At 48.0% G+C, this 24,022-nt stretch overlaps 1 protein-coding gene across 2 annotated transcripts; it reads right to left on the minus strand.

The window, feature by feature from the left end:
- Window positions 1-9,905: 9,905 nt before the first annotated feature.
- Window positions 9,906-22,862, minus strand: GPS2 (G protein pathway suppressor 2). 2 transcript variants are annotated; one of them, XM_030187841.1, is made up of 12 exons: window positions 22,718-22,862; window positions 21,904-22,038; window positions 21,683-21,792; window positions 21,253-21,365; window positions 20,751-20,830; window positions 20,076-20,155; window positions 19,521-19,689; window positions 19,091-19,177; window positions 18,864-18,943; window positions 11,462-11,554; window positions 10,940-11,023; window positions 9,906-10,753 (listed from the first exon to the last, which is right to left on the minus strand). In XM_030187841.1, exons 2-12 carry the CDS (start codon window positions 21,995-21,997, stop codon window positions 10,670-10,672), a joined length of 1,074 nt encoding a protein of 357 aa, XP_030043701.1. In that variant the 5' UTR covers window positions 21,998-22,038; window positions 22,718-22,862; the 3' UTR covers window positions 9,906-10,669. The 2 variants fall into 2 exon arrangements, with proteins under 2 accessions (XP_030043701.1, XP_030043702.1); XM_030187842.1 differs by lacking the exon at window positions 10,940-11,023.
- Between the last annotated feature and the right edge of the window lie 1,160 nt (window positions 22,863-24,022).

The following is a 24,022-nucleotide window of genomic DNA, read 5'->3' on the forward strand; positions in this document are numbered from 1 at the left end:
CCCCCCCCAAAAAAAAAAAAAAAAAAGAGAAAGCATAGCTTGGTATCACTAAGCAAGGATTCTATACTAGCTCTATAAAACATGGAAAAGAAAATATGATGATACCTTTTTTTTATTGGACATAACTTAATACATTTCTTGATTGGCTTTCAAAGGTTGCCCTTCTTCGTCAGATCGGAAATAACGAAGAAGGGCAACCTTCGAAAGCTAATCAAGAAATGTATTAAGTTATGTCCAATAAAAAAGGTATCATCTTATTTTCTTTTCCATGTTTTATTTTGTTTGATTTCTATTGATAACCTTAAGAGTGGACTAACACGGCTACCACACCTCTCTACATGTAGAACCCCAAAGAATAGCAAGATTCCGGAATGCTAAAGAGTGACAAGATTCCACATCAGAATCTCAAAGAGTAGCAACGTTCCATGTAGAACCCGATATGACAAAGAAGGGCAACCTTCGAAAGCTAATCAAGAAATGTATTAAGTTATGTCCAATAAAAAAGGTATCATCTTATTTTCTTTTCCATGTTTTATTTTGTTTGATTTCTATTGATAACCTTAAGAGTGGACTAACACGGCTACCACACTCCTATACTAGCTCTAGGAAGTGTTGTGCCTGCCTTGCCATTAGTGCCTTAAAGAAGATGTCTGTTGAACACTGCTTTCTGTCCCATTGGCTACGTAAAACTATAAAGTTGGACTGTAGAGCTTATAGAGAGCTGCGGCAGAAGTTGTTGTCAGCCCTTTCTTAGGTTCCTCACCAGATTAATCTAGAACCTGCAGCTGTTACACCCAGTGGCTCCTTTGAAAACAACCTTAACAGCCCAGCCTACATCTTCTACCTTCACAAAACAGAGAGAGTTGAAGACTTCAGCTTGTCCTCTGGAAGGCTCTAAGGAGGAGCCTCCCCCCACATCCTTGCCAACAGCTTGCCCTTAAAGGGAAGCTTAGAGATTTAGAGGCTACATCAGCTGAGCAATTCTGTAATCATAGTGGGCAGTGCCAAACAGTAAGAAGCCAACCCCAGATCCTGACTGGCATTGGTCTCCTGATGGATCCACTAAATGAAGGTTCTTGCCCCACAGGAACTACGAATAGAGGCCTTAAGTCCCACCGCTGCAACATCAAAATCCTTGCTTGAGGAACCTCTACTTTGTAAGACCTTTAAAATGCTACAGCCTTTTGACACAACTTTGGTTATTAGTTTCCAAAGATGTTAACAAACAATGTTCCTCCACCTGTTTTACTCTTGGGCCACCAATAAGCCCTTAGCTCTGAAATCACCATGGAGTGTGCTTAGAAGCCTGGCTACAGCAAAAGCAGAATTTTTTTTTTTTTTAGCTATAATGGAGGTTTTCAATAGTGAAGGGTAAGTACAAGCTCTCTTTCTGGTAGAAGGTCTCCAAAACTGAGATTGTCTAAGCACTTTCAGCCAAAACCAAAATTGCAGTTGAACGTAGTGGGGTTTTTTTTGGCCAAAGCTGAAACAGAAAACTAGAGTGGAGGAGTGGCCTAGTGGTTAGGGTGGTGGACTTTGGTCCTGAGGAACTGAGTTCGATTCCTGGCACAGGCAGCTCCTTGTGACTCTGGGCAAGTCACTTAACCCTCCATTGCCCCATGTAAGCCGCATTGAGCCTGCCATGAGTGGGAAAGCACGGGGTACAAATGTAACTAAAAAAAAAAAAAAAGTGAGGCCCACTGAAGATTATAAGACCTTGTAAGTCTGAAACATTTGGGTTCCCAAGTCAATGCTGATGTAGGAATGGAGTCAAAAACAGGACAAAGCACACATTTTTGGATTCCACTGAAAACACATGGTCAGTTTCAGCTCAAATGCGATGAAAAAAATTCTTTTCTCTGCCTTGAGACAGAAATAACTTTTTTTTTTTTGTTAGCCTTAGGCAAATTTTTGTAGCTTTGTCAATGACATCCTCTTCTAGCTGCTGTTAGTTGTACCTGACGCTTCCTTTCCAGAAAGGAATTATCTGTTTCATTCTGTTTCTAATATATTTCAAGTATCCCAGCTCCCAGCTGTTTTTCTCCCCAGCACAAAAATGAAGACCCATTGAGGGGTGTGGAAAAACTAGAGTGGAGGGACAAAGGACCTGGCCAAGTACACCTGTTCAGGAGAAGCCAAAGGAGGAGAGCTCTGCTAATAATGTTACAGTATATGATATCACCAGCCACTGTGCCTATATTTCCCCATACAAAGTTTTTTTTTTTTTTTAAAAGCAGTTTGCAGTTAACCTTTGGAGAAATACTATTCCAAATATATCTAACGTTTAAACCAGTGGGGCCAGAGCCTGAGACCAAGAGTAGCTCTCCCAAAGACACAGAAGTATTGTCTTTTGAATTTTTCTGTTTCCAAAGAAGAATTCCAAACTTCCAAGGGAACCCTAAAAACCCAACACTAAGAAAGGGGCTAAGACCAACGTGGAGCAGGGTTGCACAGCACGCCTACTTCTGCTGGGAGACTGAGAAATACTGCGCAGGTCAGGGTTGCACAGTTCCTTATACAGGAGCACTGTTCAGTAATCTCAGTCTCTCTCTGCTGGTAGGAGTGCATAGTACTCACTCATCAGGAATGGTCTGGAGAAGAAGATTAGGAACCAGCACACAGCAGCATAATTATACTTTGGAAGGAAACAGACACCCTTTCTTTTGCCCATATTTTCCCTCTAAGATGTTAAAAGCTTGCAGCAGAGACACTGCTCTAGTTAGAGACCACAGCAGGTGATTTTGCTCAGTTTTCTAGTGTTCTGGCAACTTAATTAGCTTGGGTAATCTGTATGAATCTTTGGCAAAAAGCAGAAGAAATGTAGACAGACCTATTGATCATCTTCATAGCACCTGTAACCCAGAAAATGCTGACGGGTTTAATGGTCCCAAGTTGATACAATGTGGTCTTTCCCCCTCAGTCTTCATTATTGTCTCACTTTCTCCCTCATCACACACAACCTTAAACACAACTGCCCCAAATGGAACAACAGATCAGTGAATGATACATACCTGTAGCAGGTGTTCTCCGAGGACAGCAGGCTGATTGTTCTCACGACTGGGTGACGTCCGCGGCAGCCCCCACCAACGGAAAAGCTTCGCGGGACGGTCGGCACGCAGGGCACGCCCACCGCGCATGCGCGGCCGTCTTCCCGCCCGTGCGCGACCGCTCCCGCCAGTTGAATGACTAGCAAAAATGAAGAAAACGCAACTCCAAAGGGGAGGAGGGAGGGTAGGTGAGAACAATCAGCCTGCTGTCCTCGGAGAACACCTGCTACAGGTATGTATCATTCACTTTCTCCGAGGACAAGCAGGCTGCTTGTTCTCACGACTGGGGTATCCCTAGCTCTCAGGCTCACTCAAAACAAGAACCCAGGTCAATTGAACCTCGCAACGGCGAGGGTACAACAGAAATTGACCTACGAAGAACAACTAACTGAGAGTGCAGCCTGACCAGAATAAATGCGGGTCCTGGAGGGTGGAGTTGGATTTACACCCCAAACAGATTCTGCAGCACCGACTGCCCGAACCGACTGTCGCGTCGGGTATCCTGCTGGAGGCAGTAATGAGATGTGACTGTGTGGACAGATGACCACGTCGCAGCCTTGCAAATCTCTTCAATAGTGGCTGACTTCAAGTGGGCCACCGACGCTGCCATGGCTCTAACACTATGAGCCGTGACATGACCCTCAAGAGCCAGCCCAGCCTGGGCGTAAGTGAAGGAAATGCAATCTGCTAGCCAATTAGAGATGGTGCGTTTCCCGACAGCGACCCATAGCCTGTTAGGGTCGAAAGAAATAAACAATTGGGCGGACTGTCTGTGGGGCTGTGTCCGCTCCAAGTAGAAGGCCAATGCTCTCTTGCAGTCCAATGTGTGCAACTGACGTTCAGCAGGGCGGGTATGCGGCCTGGGGAAGAATGTTGGCAAGACAATTGACTGGTTAAGATGGAACTCCGACACCACCTTCGGCAGGAACTTTGGGTGGGTGCGGAGCACTACTCTGTTGTGATGAAATTTGGTATATGGAGCATGAGCTACTAGGGCTTGAAGCTCACTGACCCTACGAGCTGAAGTAACTGCCACCAAGAAAATGACCTTCCAGGTCAAATACTTCAGATGGCAGGTATTCAGTGGCTCAAAAGGAGGTTTCATCAGCTGGGTGAGGACGACGTTGAGATCCCATGACACTGTAGGAGGCTTGATAGGGGGCTTTGACAAAAGCAAGCCTCTCATGATTCGAACGACTAAAGGCTCTGCAGAGATGGCTTTACCTTCCACACGATAATGGTAAGCACTAATCGCACTAAGGTGATTCCTTACTGAGTTGGTCTTGAGGCCAGACTCCGATAAGTGCAGAAGGTATTCAAGCAGGTTCTGTGCAGGGCAAGCACGAGGTTCTAGGGCCTTGCTCTCACACCAAACGACAAACCTCCTCCACTTGAAAAAGTAACTCTTTTTAGTGGAATCCTTCCTAGAGGCAAGCAAGACACGGGAGACACCCTCAGACAGACCCAACGCAGTGAAGTCTACGCCCTCAACATCCAGGCTGTGAGAGCCAGGGACTGAAGGTTGGGGTGCAGCAACGCTCCGTCGTTCTGCGAGATGAGAGTCGGAAAACACTCCAATCTCCACGGTTCTTCTGAGGACAATTCCAGAAGGAGAGGGAACCAGATCTGACGGGGCCAAAAGGGCGCGATCAGAATCATGGTGCCGTGGTCTTGCTTGAGCTTCAGTAAGGTCTTCCCCACCAAAGGTATGGGAGGATAAGCATACAGGAGGCCGGTCCCCCAATGGAGGAGAAAGGCATCCGACGCCAGTCTGCCGTGTGCCCGAAGTCTGGAACAGAACAGAGGCAGCTTGTGGTTGGTCTGAGAGGCGAAAAGGTCCACCGAGGGGGTGCCCCACTCTCGGAAGATCTTGCGTACCACTCTGGAATGGAGCGACCACTCGTGCGGTTGCATGACTCTGCTCAGTCTGTCGGCCAGACTGTTGTTTACACCTGCCAGGTACGTGGCTTGAAGGAGCATGCCGAACTGGCAAGCCCAGCGCCACATGCCCATGGCTTCCTGACACAAGGGGCGAGATCCGGTGCCCCCCTGCTTGTTGGTGTAATACATTGCAACCTGATTGTCTGTCCGAATTTGGATAATTTGGCAGGACAGCCGATCTCTGAAAGCCTTCAGTGCGTTCCAGATCGCTCGGAGCTCCAGGAGGTTGATCTGCAGATCCTTTTCCTGGAGGGACCACAGACCCTGGGTGTGAAGCCCATCGACATGAGCTCCCCACCCCAGGCGAGATGCATCCGTCGTCAGCACTTTCGTGGGCTGCGGAATTTGGAATGGACGTCCCAGGGTCAAATTGGTCCGGATGGTCCACCAGAGCAGTGAAGTGCGGCAACTGGTGGAGAGGCGGATGACATCTTCTAGATTCCCAGTGGCCTGAAACCACTGGGAAGCTAGGGTCCATTGAGCAGATCTCATGTGAAGACGAGCCATGGGAGTCACATGAACTGTGGAGGCCATATGACCCATAAGTCTCAACATCTGCCGAGCTGTGACCTGCTGAGACGCTCTGGTCTGGGAAGCCAGGGACAGGAGATTGTTGGCCCTCGCTTCGGGAAGGAAGGCCTGAGCCGTCTGGGTATTCAGCAGAGCTCCTATGAATTCCAGAGACTGAGTTGGCTGGAGATGGGACTTTGGGTAATTTATCACAAACCCCAGCAGCTCCAGGAGTTGAGTAGTGCACTTCATGGACCGGAGGGCTCCTGCCTCCGAGGTGTTCTTGACCAGCCAATCGTCGAGATATGGGAACACGTGCTCTCCCAGCTTGCGAAGGTACGCCGCTACCACCACGAGGCACTTTGTAAACACTCGTGGGGCAGAGGCGAGCCCAAAGGGCAGCACACAATACTGAAAGTGCCGTGCGCCCAGGCGGAATCTGAGATACTGTCTGTGAGCTGGCAGTATCGGGATGTGAGTATATGCGTCCTTTAAATCCAGGGAACATAGCCAATCGTTTTTCTGAATCATTGGCAGAAGGGTGCCCAAGGAAAGCATCCTGAACTTTTCTTTGACCAGGAATTTGTTCAGGCCTCTCAGGTCTAGGATGGGACGCATCCCCCCTGTTTTCTTTTCCACAAGGAAGTACCTGGAATAGAATCCCTGCCCTTCCTGCCCGGGTGGTACGGGCTCGACCGCATTGGCGCTGAGAAGGGCGGAGAGTTCCTCTGCAAGTACCTGCTTGTGATGGGAGCTGAAGGCTTGAGCTCCCGGAGGACAATTTGGTGTCAGGGAGGCCAAATTCAGGGCGTATCCGCACCGCACTATTTGGAGAACCCACTGGTCGGAGGTTATGAGAGGCCACCTTTGGTGAAAAAATTTTAACTTCCCCCCGACCGGCAGATCGTCCGGTACGGACACTTTGAGGGCGGCTATGTTCCCGTGGATCCAGTCAAAAGCCCGTCCCCGGCTTTTGCTGTGGAGGCGCAGGGGGCTGCTTAGGCGCACGCTGTTGACGAGAACGAGCGCGCTGGGTCTGTCCCTGTGCCTGACGAGGCCTTCGGGCCGGCTGGTTGTACCTACGCCTTGCAAAAGAATAGGGTGCAGCCTGCCGGGCCCGGGAAAAACGTCCACCTGTTGAGGTGGATGCTGAAGGCGCCCGGTGGGAGAGCTTGTCGAGGGTGGTTTCCCGCTGATGCAGTTGGTCCACCAGCTGCTCGACCTCACCAAAAATGTTATCCCCCCGGCAAGGGACATCGGCCAGTCTCTGCTGGGTGCGGTTGTCCAGGTCAGAGGCACGCAGCCATGAGAGCCTGCGCATCACTATACCTTGGGCCGCAGCACGAGATGCCACGTCACAGGTGTCATAGATACCCCTGGACAGGAACTTTCTGCACGCCTTCAGCTGCCTGACCACCTCCTGATAAGGCCTGGACTGCTCCGGCGGGAGCTTATCGACCAGGTCCGCCAGTTGCTTCACATTGTTCCGCATGTGGATGCTCATATAGAGCTGGTATGACTGGATGCGGGTCACGAGCATGGAGGATTGGTAGGCCTTCCTCCCAAACGAGTCCAGAGTGCGAGACTCCCGCCCCGGGGGCGCCGAGGCGGTATCCCTCGAACTCCGTGCCCTCTTGAGAGCAGAATCCACGACCGCCGAGTCATGGGGCAATTGTGGCCGCATTAACTCTGGGTCAGAGTGGATCCTGTACTGGGACTCTGCTTTCTTGGGAATGGTGGGATTAGTTAACGGTCGCATCCAGTTCCGAAGCAGTGTCTCCTTGAGGACATTGTGCAGCGGTACCGTGGAGGACTCTCTAGGTGGTGATGGATAGTCGAGGACCTCGAGCATCTCGGCCCTCGGCTCTTCCACAGAGACCACGGGGAAGGGAATGCTGATAGACATATCCCGCACAAAGGAGGCAAAGGAGAGACTCTCAGGAGGTGAGAGCTTCCTCTCCGGTGAAGGCGTGGGGTCCGAGGGAAGGCCCGTAGACTCCTCTGAGGAGAAATATCTAGGGTCCTCCTCTTCCCCCCACGAGGCCTCATCCTCGGTATCGGACATAAGCTCATGTAGCTGAGTCCTGAACTGGGCCCGGCTCGACGTCGAGGCACCGAGGCCTCGGTGTCGTCGAGCGGTGGACTCCCGCGCCGGCGGGGACGAAGCTCCCTCCATCGACGGGGACTCCACCTGCGTGGCGGTCGAGACCGGCGCCGCAAGCGGCGGCGGTGTCGACGGCCCCGGCGCCGGGCTAGAGCTCGCCGGCGCCACAGTCATCGGCGCCGAGGGCACAGCCTGGCGCATCAGCCCTTCCAGGATCCCTGGAAGGATGGCTCTGAGGCACTCGTCCAGGCCCGCTGCCGGGAAAGGCGGTGGGGCCGGTAGGGGTGTCGGTGCCAGAATCTGGTGGGGGCCAGGAGACGGCACCGAAGTGCCGGGACCCTGTCGCGTCGGTACCTCCACAACCGACGGGGACCTCTCCTCTCGACGTGGACGCTTCGGCGTCGCCTCCTCTCCGATGTCCGGATGCATCGAGGGCGACCGGTGACGACGCTTCTTATTCTTCTTGCGATGCACGTCACCGGCGCCGGGAGGTATGGAGGAGGAGGAGGACGATCCCCTTCGGTCACGAGGAACCGGGTCAGACAGGGTTCGGTCCCGTGGGCCACGGGCTGAGGGAGTGACCGGGGCCGACTGCCCACGCGGCCTCTCACCCCTACCCTCACCGGAGGACCGGCGGGCCGACGGGACCTGTTCTCCTGGGGTCGATGCCATCGGTGCCGATGTCTCGGGCATCGATACCGGTACCGAAGGACCGGGCGTCGATACCGATGCCGTCGACGTCGAGGCGCCGGCGCAAGTTCCAAAAAGACGGTCCCGCAGAACTTGCCTCGCAACCTGAGTCCGTTTCCGGAGACCGAGACACAGGGGACACGACTTGAGATTGTGCTCCGGCCCGAGGCACTGGAGGCACCGAGCGTGGGTGTCGGTCTGCGAGATTGGCCGGCCGCACCGACCACACTTTTTAAATCCACTCGGGACCTTCGAGGACATCGACGGAAAAATCGCGTCGGCGAAGTTAAAGTCGTCGATGGTGGCGGAAATCACACCTCGAAAAAGGAAAACGACCGTGCGGCCACTAGGCCGCAACGCAGCGTCCCCGCTAGAAGCGAGGGAAAAAGGGAGCGCGTGCTCCACACGTTCAGTTTTTTTTTTTAAGAAAGAAAAACCGGAGGACGCGGTGTACAAAAACTAAATAGAAAAAAACGATCCGCGTAAACGCGATCGGCTTTCCGGCGGCTGAAACAGAGAGAGCGGCAAAGGCACGACTCTCTCCAGACGCGGAAAAAAAGGAACTGGCGGGAGCGGTCGCGCACGGGCGGGAAGACGGCCGCGCATGCGCGGTGGGTGTGCCCTGCGTGCCGACCGTCCCGCGAAGCTTTTCCGGTTGGTGGGGGCTGCCGCGGACGTCACCCAGTCGTGAGAACAAGCAGCCTGCTTGTCCTCGGAGAATAAGTTAAATATACACAAATACCAACAGCTCTGGCAAGGGGAAAGTTGGACTTGCCTGTTAATTTTCTTTCCTTACCAGACTAGTCAAAGGGAAGGGAAATCAGCTCCAAAGGGCTGGTACCTGCAGCATCCTCCCCTGGTAATCTGGGCCTAGACTGTTCTTGGGAGTGGCCTACTCAATAGTTGCAAAACCAGGCCAAATACTGAGGAGCTGAAGGCAGCAGCCTATAAGGGGAGTGATATCAGCTCTGAGCTGTTTTTCTCTGGCTCCATTTGCTGGCAGGTAGCTATAACCTACTCATCTGGAAAGGATCCAACTTGCCTTCTAAAAGTACCTGCAGACTCCTACATAAGCATTAGATCCTAGACCACATGAAGGCACTTATGGAACCCAGCCCCAAAGCAAGAAAAGCTGCTATGTCCAGGGCCCAAAGACAGCATCAGGGAATTCAGCCTGGCAAAAATGTCGGAGAATTATTTCTACTCCCTCCCCTCCTGCAGGGAGACCCGGAACACAGTGCAGTAATGCTCCTTGCACCTGCTAAATATTTACCATACACAACCTAGCAAAGCCAGAACTTTCATACAGGCAGGTTGCGCTAAGCCACCCTCCCCAGGGCTGCAAAGAATGCTACAGACCTGTGGCCCAGAAAAGATTCACTAGAAGCAAAAAGACTTAAAGAGAGAGTACGCTTCCACACCCACACTGAGGAAGAACCACTGTTGGTAAAGGGTTCCAGAGCAAGCTGTGCAGAAGACCGGACCTCTCCTTTTAGTTAATGACCTTGTCCATCTCTCACCCCTCTCCCCACAGCTACCCTAGGACTGTCAGCATGCTAAATTCCAGTGAGCACAGGATGCCTACACAACACCCTGAACAATTAAACAGTCAATCAAGAGGCAACAGTTAACTTTATTGAAAAGCAGCAGATGGTCAAAATCAGGTTTCGGGAAGAAATAAACAAAACAAGAAAGCCATCTTCTTGCCTATCTTTCAAGAACCTAGTACACTCCCCTTTCAGGATGATTTTTTTCCCCCTACTGTCATACCTGTGCTGTCCAGAATAAGTTGCGGCCATGGTAATCAGAGTGCAGCTAGAGACGCAAGCATGCAGGCTGTTTTTTTCTCATATTTAGGGGGATCTTGAAACTTTCAGAAGCCTGTAAGATCAGTCCGAAACTTTCACAGAATCCAAAACTTGATTTTATGCACTGATTTTTCAATCAGGTCAAAGTATACACAGACTGTATTTCATTATGGGTAAGAACAGACCTGTACCTATGAAAATGTTAGATAAAGGTAAGCAACAGGTAAAACTAGACACAAGGAACAAAATTAAGAAAACTAGAGCCATTAATTCCCTTGAATAAAAGTGATCCAGGGCCCTCACTGCCAAGCCAATGTCACATTGAATGAGGAACTTTCCATTTTTCCCCAGTACTCAAAAAGAGCGACTGCATAACAGACAGATGCTTCTTGCGCACCCTAAGGGGTCAGCAAATCCATCCAAGGAAAGATGAAGAAAAAAACCCTTTTAAAAGAGAGCAACACTCGAAGCTGATTTTGAAAGACAGGTGAAAACAAATTCCACACCAGGGAGTGCAAGTTGGTTGCCAAAGTGCATTCCACAGCATTCTCCAACTCCTGCATTGTCCACTACTTGGGGTAGAATCGCTGTCCCTGCCCATGCTGGATGAAGGGGTGACGTGGGGCCTGCTGTGCTGCTGCTTGGAAACCAGACTAGAGAAGACAAGAGAGGGAGACAAAAGCACAATTACCACATGAAAGATGAGGATAAGATACAAAAAAGAGGTAAGCACTTTGTGCAAAGCATTCAAATCAAAGAAGCGGGGTGAACAAGGCTAGATGACAGATGCAGGTGGCCAAAGAAATACAAGCTATAGAATGAGCCAGACCACCACTCACTGCGTGTGCCTGCTGGGGTGGGGTCCCATGGGAGAAGCTGCCAGGTGAGGCAGGCCGCGAGGGGTGAGTGTACGCCAGTGCTGACTGCAAAAAAGAAGAAAAATCCCTATCATCAATGACCACTGAACAGCATTTTAGCGGGGAGAAGGAAGCTAATTTAGCAGACTACATAGAGTGGGTGAAGGGGCTGGCAAAGAAGACAGTGGATTTCCTTACCTTGGCAGGCTCTATTTTGGACATGGATTTGGGAGCACAAGGATAGTTTTGGGTGAAAAAGGGCTGTCCTAGTTTGGTATTCTGCATCTAGTCTAGAGTTTCTCAATGTCAGTTTTTCAGGATCTCTCCAATGAATATGCATGAGTTAGATTTGCATTCAATGGAGGAAGTGCATGCAAGTCTGCCATGCATATTCATTGTGGGCATCCTGAAAACCTGACTGGCTCAGTGTGTCCCGAGGACAAGGTTGAAAACCACCGATGTAGACGAGGGAATGGTGTTTGCATTTGGAGGAGACTTTCTTACCTTGGCGGGCTGCATCTGAACAGAGATCTGTGGTGCAGGGATGAGGGTCTGTGCTGGGTGCAAGGCCTGTGGATGCATTGGGCGAATTGTTGACTGCAGTCAGACAAAAGAAAAATTACAAATCAGACTGTGTGCCCTGCTGTTAACTAGTACAAACTGCCACAGTATTCTAAGCTTGTTAACTGCCTTGAGAGCAAGTCATTTCTCTTTGGAAAAGCAGATTATAAATTAAGGGATTAGGCACCTTTCTCAGCTGTTCACAGAGAATTAGAGTGCAAGCCAACTGGGGACAGGAAATTACCTGAATGTAATTTTTTTTTTTACCTGAGGCAATGGAGGGTTGAGTAGGTAAGTGCCCTGCCCAAGATCACAAATAAAACTGGATTTGACTGATAAATGACAGTTATTTTTCCACAGAAAAACCTGTACTGGAGAGGGTTTGCCCAGTGTTACAGGCCACAATACGCAAAGTAAAACCACAGGATTGGTTTCAACTCCAGAACTTTCATAGGATGTGAAACATGGTTTTTATGCTCTTAGTTTTGATTTGTAGAACAAAGTACACCATTAAACCCACAGTGTCCCACACTGTTGACACAATTCCCATCATGTGATAGCCTGCAGCTATGAGGTCAGCTCTGCAACAGTTTTCCCATTTGCCTTAAATTACATTGCATTTTTTTGGCTCAGAGTTTTCAGGGCCTTTTGAACTTAGTCAGAACCCTGGGAGAGACTTACTATGGTTACATCTGGGCATGACTTGGTGGATATGCCTGCTGAAACAACCACATCTTAATTTCTGCTTTAAAAGACGTTCAATGGAAAGTTCCCCACAGACTGTCAGAGGTAATGAGTTCCACGCTTGGAATAGACTTCCCGAGCCTGTACGTCTAGCCCCGTCTTTGGCCGTTTTCAAGTCCAGACTAAAAAAGCCCACCTCTTTGCCACTGCTTTTGACTCCTAACCCTGTCCTTTTATCCCCACCTCTTTATTTCCTTGCCTCTTAGTTCTGTCTGTTTACCTGTCTTATTTAGATTGTAAGCTCTTTGAGCAGGGACTGTCTTTTTGTATATGGTGTACAGAACTGCGTATGCCTTGTAGCGCTATAGAAGTGATAAGTAGTAGTAGAGCACAGAAGCTATAAAAAAGAAAGCACAGTGTTGCGTGGACTTGTAATGAGCCACATGAGGGCTGGGCGGTACCAAGCAATGATCGTTAATGGATCGAAGTGTATGTACTTAGTGGATAGCGCTTTACAGCAGGTTACCGAGGTGGTTTGTTTTTGGTGAGAACTGCATGTGATATTGAAACAACATAGGAGTTTGGCTGCAGTTTAACAGCTCTAGGAAAATATACTGCTTTACAAAATTCCTAGGCCCCTGACGCAGGCCGGTAGGGCCGAAACACGACTCGTGTCGGGTCTGTTTTTGTTTATCGATTTGAATAAACAATTTGCTGAGAACACCATCTGAGAGAGGTTGTTTTTCTCCACTTTTCTTCGCTTGGCATTGATCTTCAGTGGAGAGGTTACCTTCTGTTGGAGTTGACCTTGGGGAGTATATGGTATCATCAATGTAGAGAGACGAGCCTAAATGGTAGGCCTTGAAAGTTAAAAGCAAAATTTTAAACTCTATCCTGTACTGAACTGGTAACCAATGGTGTTCTTTAAGCAAATGTGTCACATGAGCAGCATAACCAGAAATGGCAAATACAACGGATGGCATAGTTCTTTAAAGTTTGTAATTTCCTTAAAAGAGAGGGCAAAATACCAGCATAAACAACATTGCAATAGTCTAGTCTGGACATAAAGAGAGAAAGTGGAAGGGAATGAAAGGAGTGGTGATCAAAAAGATGCCATATGGAATGCAACTGATGTAGGGTTTAAAAAAAAAAAAAAAAAACTGGCGTGGAGGGATGGCCTAGTGGTTAGAGCACCAGTCTTGCACTCCAGAGGTGGCTGGTTCAAATCCCACTGCTGCTCCTTGTGATCTTGGGCAAGTCATTTAACCCTCCATTGCCTCAGGTACAAACTTAGATTGTGAGCCCTCCCGGGACAGAGAAATATCCAGTGTACCTGAATGTAACACCTTGAGCTACTACTGAAAAAAGGTGTGAGCAAAATCCAAATAAATAATTTACAGAGAGATGAAAAATGTGGGATGAGCTGAGAGTCAAAATTAATTCTGAGATACTGGAAAGAATCAACTGGAGATATCGTTGTACTTAATTGAAGATTAGAGGTTGGAAGGGATAACACTAATCCTTAGATCAACAGTCTTGCAGTGGTTGAATGTCTGGATTAACTGGGTGGGTTGGTATGATGAAGAGGGAGACTGTCATCTGCATAGATATGGAAAGAAACAATACATTCCTGAATGAGAAGTGCCAGTGGACTTGACAGCAGGGGGAGAAAGAATAGAGTCCTGCAGAACTCCACTGTGCAAGCAATTGACGGCTGATTTGGAAGATGACGTAACTACTGTGAAGATTCGATTGTGTAGAAAGAACCAAAACCATTGCAAGACAGTATCGGTTAGACATATATCCTAGAGATGGGATAAGAGTAACGAGTGGTCAACCAAGTCGAATGTAGCGGACAAATCAAGCAAGATGTTTATGTTCACTACTTGATATGGTGAGCGTTATGCAATTTCAATCCAGATTGGAGTGTACTTCACCAAGGACTGACGTTATAATGGTTTCAGTGCTACAATGCAGCCTGAAACCAAATATTTGATCAATATATTGACTCAACTGGAGAAATACTACCTTTTCGGTAATTTTGGAGAGAAAGTACAGGTTTGAAACAGGCCCACTAGTGGGCTAAGACAGATGGATCCAATATGGCCTGTTTCCATCGAGATGATACACAACCTAAGACGACTTAGATTAACCCCACATCCTATGCCCCCTCATTCCACAGTTTAATTCATATTGAAAGAAGCCTTTCTCCTGTGTATTTTTAATTTGGAGGTATTTAAATATTTCTGTCATATCTCCTCTATCCTGCCTTTCTCCAAAGTATTAATGTTAAGATCGTTAAATCTGACATGCCATGTTTCCCACAGCGTCTGACACATACTGGAGATGCAGACTGGAAAGGAGCACTTTTTTCCATAATAATTGGTGGACGTGTGAAAAGATTCAGAATTTTTGGGTCAGGGTCACGGGCAAAAGGTCCGATTCCCTTGGATGTGTTTTTCTTTGTGATCCAAGGTGGTGTTTGTTGGGCGTGAGAAATAGACAGGGCCCTAAATGGCAACACTGTCTAAAGCGATTGTGTTTAGCAGCTGCTAAAAGTGTTATTGCTGCTCGTTGAAAACAAGCAGTGGGACCTACCATGTAAGACTGGACCTTGAAGCTATCTCTATTGGGGAACTGAATAAGCTCATGGATCGAAGACTTGGGTATCGTGCTCCTACAGATGATGTAAGGGTTCATTTTGATAGCCTTGTTAACGTTTCATAAGTGTTTGAAGGGGGTGGGGTGGGAAATAGAGATCTGTCACTGTTGGACTGGGCACTCTGAAGGTCTACTGAGTGCTTAGTGCTAAGAGGAGTCTTTATGTTACGGGGGGGGGGGGGGGGGGGAGAAATAAGTTTTGTGCTGGGGGAGGGGGGGGGGATTTGGTGAATTGTTATGAGGGGTTTTGACTTGAACTTTGTATGGGGGGGGGGGGGGTTGTTCTCATTTGTGGTTGCTGTATCCTTATTATGTCTTATATTTGTTATGTACAACAGAAAAAATGTTTTCAATAAAACTTTGCTTAAAAAAATAACAATAAAATAAAAGGATTGTTAAATCTGTCCCCAAATGCTTTAAGATGAAGACCATGGATTGTTTTAATAGGAGCCCTGTGGACTGAATTGAACACTGTATTCCAATGAGGATCTACCAGAAACTTATACAAAGGCACCATCACCTCCTTTTCCCTACAGGCCACTCCTCTCTCTATGCACCCAAACATCCTTCTGGCTTTTGCCATCACCTTGTCTAACTCTTGGCCACTTGAAATTTAGAAACGATCATTTCTCGTGTCCTGCCCCTTGTTTCAGGCGCAGAACTTTACCCCTATATTGTAATGCTTCCTTGGGTTTTTGCAGCTCAAATTCAGGACTCTGCAATTTTTAGAATGAAATCTTGGCTATCAAACTTTACATCACTCATCAAGCTTCACTAGATCTCCCATCCGGGGCGGGGGGGGGGGGGGGGGCGGGGAGTCTTTCAGTAAAGGTTAGCTTACATTATCTGCCACAGGACCCATTTTATTCCTATGGGCCCAACTGCAGATAACATGTGCTAATCTTTAGTAAAAGACCCCCTTGATCAGCACAACTTACACAACCAGACTTCTCCTCACTGTAGTCCCATCTACATCAGTCATGGCCTTGCTGTTTTACCAATGTCCCCTATTTTTCTATTCTCGGGGGATAGGAAGAGTCTGTTATGTACATTTATACAGCACAGTATACATCTGGTATGTGCTTTACAAAGCAGGTTAATAATATTAACAGGTTTGTGTGTTATTTGTCACTGGCTGCCACTCTGAACACGTGGACTTCATAAAGTGCTATATGAGCTCCAGTGGGAACAATCAGATGGCAGAGAGTCATGCAAAATGTCACCCGACTACGCAGACTTGGTGTGCTGGAGAAAAGGCAGTGGGAGCTGAAGAAGCAGAAATGGTACATGCCATCGGGGAGACCAGGGCCACACAGCTCAAGGGTAGGACAGCGCAAGGGTAGTGTGCTCAATTTGCATCCACTCGTCATAATGCATTTTTCTACTCGGCTCTTGTGGAATTCCCGCCCACTCCACCTCCAGTCTGAACTCTCCTTCTCTAAATTTAAAGTGGGACTGAAAACTCATCTTTTTTACTCAGGCTTTTCCAGGTTGGGTAGACTCATTGGGAGCTGGCTGGCTCTGGCAGCGGGAAAGGCCAGATTCCTAGACCTCTTTTCTCTTTGTAATTCCTTACTTTTTGTTTTTTTGTTACTTATGTAAACTGTTTTGATTGCTTTTATTTGAAAGACAAACACAGATGGGGCTTTTCACTAGTAACAATGCTAGTTATAGTAATTATGATTATTATTATTAATTAGTTCATCCACATTTCCTATGCCATCATATTTAGTAGCAACATTTTTTTTATTTATTTAGATTTTGCTCACACCTTTTTCAGTAGTAGCTCAAGGTGAGTTACATTCAGGTACTCTGGATATTTCTCTGTCCCAGGAGGGCTCACAATCTAAGTTTGTACCTGAGGTAATGGAGGGTTAAGTGACTTGCCCAAGATCACAAAGAGCAGCAGTGGGATTTGAACCAGCCACCTCTGGATTGCAAGACCAGTGCTCTAACCACTAGGTCACTCCTCCACTATAGCAGCATTCCATGTAGAATCTCAAATAGTAGCAACAGAATTTAAAATAGTAACATTCCATATAGAATCTCAAATAGTAGCAACATTCCATGTAAAATCTCAGATAGTAGCAACAGAATCTCAAATTATTTATTTGGATTTTGCTCACATCTTTTTCAGTAGTAGCTCAAGGTGAGTTACATTCAGGTACTCTGGATATTTCTGTGTCCCAGGAGGGCTCACAATCTAAGTTTGTACCTGAAGGGATAGAGGGTTAAGTGACTTGGCCAAAATCACAAGGAGCAGCAGCGGGATTTGAACCGGCCACCTCTGGATTGCAAGACTGGTGCTCTAACCACTAGGCCACTCCTCCACTCCAGAATCTTGCTATTCTTTGGGGTTCTACATGGAATGCCGCTACTCTTTGAGATTCTGCATGGAATCTTGTCACTCTTTAAGATTCCAGAATCTTCTTTATTTAGATTTTGCTCACACCTTTTTCAGTAGTACTACTACTACTACTACTATTTAGCATTTCTATAGCGCTACAAGGCGTACGCAGCGCTGCACAAACATAAAAGAAAGACAGTCCCTGCTCAAAGAGCTTACAATCTAATAAGTAGTAGCTCAAGGTGAGTTACATTCAGGTACTCTGGATATTTCTCTGTCCCAGGAGGGCTCACAATCTAAGTTTGTAGCTGAGGCAATGGAGGGTTAAGTGACTTGCCCAAGATCACAAGGAGCAGCAGTGGGATTTGAACCGGCCACCTCTGGATTGCAAGACTGGTGCTCTAACCACTAGGCCACTCCTCCACTCCAGAATCTTGCTATTCTTTGGGGTTCTACATGGAATGTCGCTACTCTTTGATATTCTGCATGGAATCTTGTCACTCTTTAAGATTCCAGAATCTTCTTTATTTAGATTTTGCTCACACCTTTTTCAGTAGTAGCTCAAGGTGAGTTACATTCAGGTACTCTGGATATTTCTCTGGCCCTGGAGGGCTCATGGTCTAAGTTAGTACCCAAGGAAATGGAGTATTAAGTGACTTGCCCGAGATCAGAAGCAGCAGTGGGTTTTGAACCGGGCACCTCTAGATGTCAAGTCCGGTGCTCTAACCATTAGGCCACTCCTCCACATCCTGATGTACTGAGCCTTGAGTCTAGCCACTATGCCTTGCTGTTGAGTGAAGGCCAAGACTCTTGCTGGCCTCCCACTTAGTCACCTCTCCCCTCTCCAATCGGTTCAAAACTCTGCTGCCCGTCTTGTCTTCCGCCAGGGTCGCTTTACTCATACTACCCCTCTCCTCAAGTCGCTTCACTGGCTCCCTATCCGTTTTCGCATCCTGTTCAAACTTCTTCTACTAACCTATAAATGTACTCACTCTGCTGCTCCCCAGTATCTCTCCACACTCGTCCTTCCCTACACCCCTTCCCGTGCACTCCGCTCCATGGATAAATCCTTCTTATCTGTTCCCTTCTCCACTACTGCCAACTCCAGACTTCGCGCCTTCTGTCTCACTGCACCCTACGCCTGGAATAAACTTCCTGAGCCCCTACGTCTTGCCCCATCCTTGGCCACCTTTAAATCTAGTCTGAAAGCCCACCTCTTTAACATTGCTTTTGACTCGTAACCACTCGCCTCCACCTACCCTCCTCTCCTCCTTCCTGTACACATTAATTGATTTGATTACTTTATTTTTTGTCTATTACATTGTAAGCTCTTTGAGCAGGGACTGTCTTTCTTCTATGTTTGTGCAGTGCTGTGTACGCCTTGTAGCGCTATAGAAATGCTAAATAGTAGTAGTAGTGCTCCCACAGCAGCCGTGAATGAGAATCAAACCCGGGTCTCTCCTTGGCAACACAACAGCTGGCAGTGAGCCATCACATCAGTCATCTTTCAGTATAGGACAACACATTTATCATGGGGATTTAAAGAAAAAAAAAAAAAAAAAGAAAGGTGTGCAGGGACACCTAGGAGCAGGAGTCATTCTCCATTCACCATCCTGTGGGTGAAAGGCACGGCAAGAAGCCATTATTACTCACAGAATCAGTGAAGCCGGACTGTTGATTGGCATGCTCCAGCTGCTTCTGAAGTGGGATTCCAGTGCTAGGAGGGATGAACCCTGGAAAAGGAGAGAGAGGAGATCAGGAACCACAGAAAGACAGAAGATCTCCACCTTGAGACATAGCAAAAGGAAGAAAGCTGGGGAACAAAGAATGTAAACTAACGAAGGCAGAAGCTGATGAGAGAAGGGAGAGTATTCCTTCACCTGTCTGTGCTGCGGGGAAGTGCCCATGGACCCCATAACTTGGCTGTTGATGAGATAAGTACTGCATGGCCTGGAAAGCAGAGGGACCTGGAAGAGTGAGGACAAGGGGACTTACAATCAAAGACCTTTTGTGGCTAGATATTTCCAGCACCAGTCGGTCTCTTATCCTATGCATAGCAAGCTCATCTGTAAACAACTAGTTTTTTCCATAAGAATCTTTCTCACAATCTTTTTAAAAAAGCACCTAAACTGCTACTGAAAAGGTGGGTTACAAATCAGCAGCCATGCATGAAGTCTCTTGTTGTTTCCTCTTAGAAGGACATCTTATATTACATCTCCAAATGGACAGATATATAAAGGGAGCTTCACTCCCCCAGCTCAATTTTTGGCTTATGCTACATGTCATGGTCATGAGTTGGGCAGCATTTACCTCTGATTTGCTGACCACTGGTGTAAGTGACTGGCACTGCCTGTCCAGCTCCAAATGTGTGTTGAGTTTGGCTGACAGCGTAAGGGCTGTGACTCGACTGGCCGGCAGCATACTGGCCATGCTCTGGGGTGCCCGGGGTGAAGCCTCCCTGGCCTGTGAAGTGACTCCTCTGTAAACAGATAATACATTTCAGAAAAAGTAAGCACTGGAGGGATCCAAGACAGAACTGAGATAACTAGACAATTCTGCTCCAAGGACAGGCAAATGTAATCATGTTTCTCCTCCTCCGCCCCCCACCCCCATCCACCTCCCATTCTGATTTCTAGTTTCTTTACCTTTCTGCTTTTATCTCCAAATCTTCATTCCATTCCTCCCCCCACCCCCAACTCAGATCATAAGATGAAAGCGGTGCTCTTTTAGGCTTTTCATCTGCTAGCTCTCATTTTGTGCCCTGGATAGCTGTCCGTTTTCCAGTTCCAAATTAATGTCCTGCGAGACAGTGAGATACACAGATAGGACGGGGAGAGAACCAGAAGAGTGCAGTTCAGTACTCACTGGGATGACAGGGGGCCCAAACATCTGCTTGTTTCGATCTGCCATCAGTGAGGCCTGACGACCATGTCCACCAGGGCTCCCTGCAGAGATAAGGAAATGCTCAAAGTACAATTATCTTACGGTTAGACCAGACCTTGTGGTGGGAGGGGGCCAGAGCCTGAGGTGGGGGAGCAATTTTGGTCTGCTCCCTCCCCACCCACTGCTGCAGCAAATACCTTGGCTGGCGGGGGTCCTCAACCCCCGCCAAATAAAGCCTTCTCCAGCGCCACTGTATTGCCTGCTCTGCTCGCTCTTCCCCCTCATGTCCTGTACACTCCTTTTAGTAATTTCACTAAAAGGAGCATGCAGGACGTGAGGGGGAAGAAACAGGAGGGCAGGCAATGCGGCAGCACCGGAGACCAGTGCTGGACAAAGCTTCAGCTGGCAGGGGTTGGGGACCCCCGCCAGCAAAACCAGGGGCCCAGAGGAAATTTGAAGGGGTCCAGGCCCCCACGTAGCTACACCACTGGGTCAGACAGAATTTCTCTTTTAGTATACTAGCTTTATTTAATGTTCACCTCTTGTACTGATAGCCTGTGATCTGGTGGTAAGGAACAAAGCTGAAATAACTTTCCTGAAAGTTCAAGGGTTTTCTTCCTGCTGAGCTAACCACACTCAGGGGATGTGTTTACTTACCTTGCATACTAAGGAGGTGAGTCCCAGCATGCACAGCTAAGCCTTGTTGATAGGCTGCTGAAGTGAGTGTTGTCATATCACTGCAAAAGCAAAAATTGCAGTAAATCCCTAGAAACAGCAGCTTAAGCTGAGATCAAAGAAAAACTGTCTTCCCCACATTATGGCCCACACCACAAGCCCTTTCTCCCTATGCTGGGATCCAGTTCCTCAATCCTTTCTTACTCCCTTCCCAGGACAGGAAACTGAGCATCATACCCTTTCCCTTTATATCTTCTACAACACCATAGTCCTTTTCACTTAATCCCTTTTTTTAATTCTTAGTATAGGCCTCTCTGAACTTTGGTCCCTGCAACAACTGTCCTCTTCACCCCAGCATTGCACTCTGTTCCTTGTATCTGTCTTCTCATTTGCTCCTCCTGTTTCTTCAGCACAATTCTCTCCACCCTACAATCTCTATATTTTGCTCTAGCATGGTCCTCACCACCACCGTCTTCTCTCCTACCTCTGTTCCTTACGGCGTCTTTTTTCTTCCTCATGCAGAACCTTCTTCAGTTGTAGGAACAGCTGATGCTTCTCCTCCTGCAGAACAGACAGCTTTTCCTGCAGCTTCTGGATCTGCACCAAGACACATGATCAAGCTGGGAGCTACAAGTGTACCTTCTGGGGCCAACTAGGATCATGTCAGTGCACCATAAAGGTATAGCTAGAGACTGACCACATAAAAAAAAAAAAAAAAAAAAAGACTACAAGATTCCAATTAACACAAGCTACAACCCTACAGCTATTTAGCTCATTCTTGACTATAAGCTTCCTTCCTCCAATTTTTAAAGGCCCAGCCCCATAAGGGAAAGAGACGGGGAAAGGAGACTAACAGAGACAGCTTACCCAATATCAGGTTAAGGGTCATTGAAGGATGGAGATCAAAGCTTTACCTGTTCCCTGGTCTCCTCCAGTGACATCCGCTCCTCCATCTCCTTCTTCCGCCTGCGTTCTTGCTCCTCCCTCATCTTCTGCTCCATCATCTTGTCCACTTCTTCCTCCTCTGGAAAGCAGAGCACACAGGCACACACCCTTAAGCCTAGTCCTTACAACAATCTCCCCCCCATCCAAGAAATAGGATCCTTTCTCTTCCACATAATTTTTTTACATTTACCTTGCCGTTTTCGCTCCCTTTCCAGCATGATGTGACGATGCAGTGCCCGGGCCATGGCATTGGACAATTTAGGCCTCTCCAGAAGCGCTGGCATTTTGGGAGCCTGCTGACAACTTTTCTCAGACAGCTGAAAACCTGAAAAGAAAAGAAAAAAAAGTGTCAAGACTGAAAGCAAATGAGGAATGGGTATACCAGGCACACTTTCAGATGATACCCGGTGGCCTATAGTCAGTGGCGTTCCTAGGGTGGCTGACACCCGGGGTGGATCGCTGATGCACCCCCCCCCCCCCCGGGTGCAGCGCGACCCCCCTACTCCTGGTGAAAGGACACCTCCCCCGGCAAAGGGACGGACACCTCCCCCTGGGTGCATTTTTACCTGCTGGGGGGGAGGGGTGCCGCCGCGCATCTGTCGGCAATGCTCGTTCCCTGCTTCCTCTGCCCCAGAACAGGAAGTAACCTGTTCCGGGGCAGAGGGCACAGGGAATGAGCATTGCCGACAGACACGCTGCTGCTGCTGCCGCGGCGGCGGCGGCGTGCACCCCCCCCCCTTGGTACACCACTGCCTATAGTTATGACAAACATCAAGGGATTATAGCACTAACAGCAACCAGTCAAGGGGGTTGAGAACCCACCAGATACCCAAGAAGAAAATTAAAATCATAGGCCCACGTGGCTTACTGGCAGTACCAAAGAAACCAAGTCACACGCATTCGGCAATGCTCCCACCCTCAACACCCCGGGGGGGGGATCGGTCTCCCATCCCCATGATTTGCCATCTGTCCTTTCTCCTCTTCCCCCCCTGCCAAACTCATACCTGCGGCCGCCCAGTAACAATCCCACAGCTTTCCTTCTCCGGTCACGGTGCCCCGTCCTCTGTAATAATACACAAAAGAAGACCCAACTTCTGTCTCCAATCCCCCTCTGCATCCCGAAGTTGCCGGAAACAGGAAGTTGCGTCAGAGGCGTGCGTGCGCACTGCGCAGCGGCAGCACGTCACGTCAGGTGTCGTATTAGCGCGCAGGTGTCGTAAAAGTATGCAAGGCTAGGAAAGGATTCCCCACGTGTCTGTTTTACACAGATGATCTGTATAGGGGAAACTCGGCGAAGATGCGGTTTCGTGATAGAAAAAGGTAGAAGCCGCTGTCCATTGCCCCTGGTTGAGGCAGATTCCGCTCCCGTAGGGAAAGAAGGAACTTGAGATGGTTATGCAGTGGATGTTGGTTAGCATCGGTTTGAGCAGGTGGGACACAATGCTGGCAGGATTGTGGCTTGATTTAAATGATTGATCCCCAATTCAGCTTTTATTATGAATATATGTACACATATCAACAAACCCTACTCAGTTTTCCGGTTCAATGTATGAGCACTGTTCATTGAATTTGGAAGGTGTATTGGTTCGTACATTTGAAGATGGTTGTGGGTATTATTATTATTTGTATCCCACATTTTCCCACCTCTTTGCGGGCTCAGTGTGGCTTACAATAAGATATGAATAACGAGAATACAGTTGTTACAAATTGGTTATGGGTTACATTGTACAAGTTATGCGAGATCATCGAATTATCATTAGGAATATCACAATGGGACATCAACATTTAAGGGCAGTGTTAAGACACAGAGGCACATGGTGTACATATTTCTGTAAGTATATGTATGAGTAATGTGGAATTAGGGGGGATGAGAGATCATAAGTGGATGTGTGATGCATTGATGTAAGTGAGTGTGGACTCTATGTGTTTTGGTTTTTTTCCATAAAGTGTCTGGCTGGCTGACTGACTGACTGAATGAGTGTGAACCGGAAAACTGGTTTGTTAATATATGTACATATGTTAATAATAAAAGCTGAATTTGGGATAAATTTGGTGTACACACATGTATCATTTAATTGATGTTTTTGTACTCTAAAGTAATTTTTCCCCTTTAGTATCGGTAAGTTGATTTAAATGAAACAGAGACACCACTTTAGGAAGAGATTTTGGGTGTGGTTGAAGTATCTTATACAGTATGAGTACATTGCTTATAGTGTACCAGCGCCCGAGTGGGGGGCACATTTTAGTCTGCTGCCCCGTCACCTTGCCACCCCACCCCCCACTGCTTCACCGCACGCCACAGCAGCAAA

This window comes from Microcaecilia unicolor, chromosome 14, assembly GCF_901765095.1.
Source record: "Microcaecilia unicolor chromosome 14, aMicUni1.1, whole genome shotgun sequence".
Taxonomy (NCBI): Eukaryota; Metazoa; Chordata; class Amphibia; order Gymnophiona; family Siphonopidae; genus Microcaecilia; species Microcaecilia unicolor.

Coding starts and splice junctions, on each gene's coding strand:
- GPS2 (XM_030187841.1), bottom strand. CDS start 21,997: ATGCCAGCGCTTCTGGAGAGGCCTAAATTGTCCAATGCCATGGCCCGG. Junction 21,793..21,903: donor AAGGGAGCGAAAACGGCAAG/GTAAATGTAAAA, acceptor TCTGCTTTCCAG/AGGAGGAAGAAGTGGACAAG. Junction 19,690..20,075: donor TTGGGCCCCCTGTCATCCCA/GTGAGTACTGAA, acceptor ATCTGTTTACAG/AGGAGTCACTTCACAGGCCA.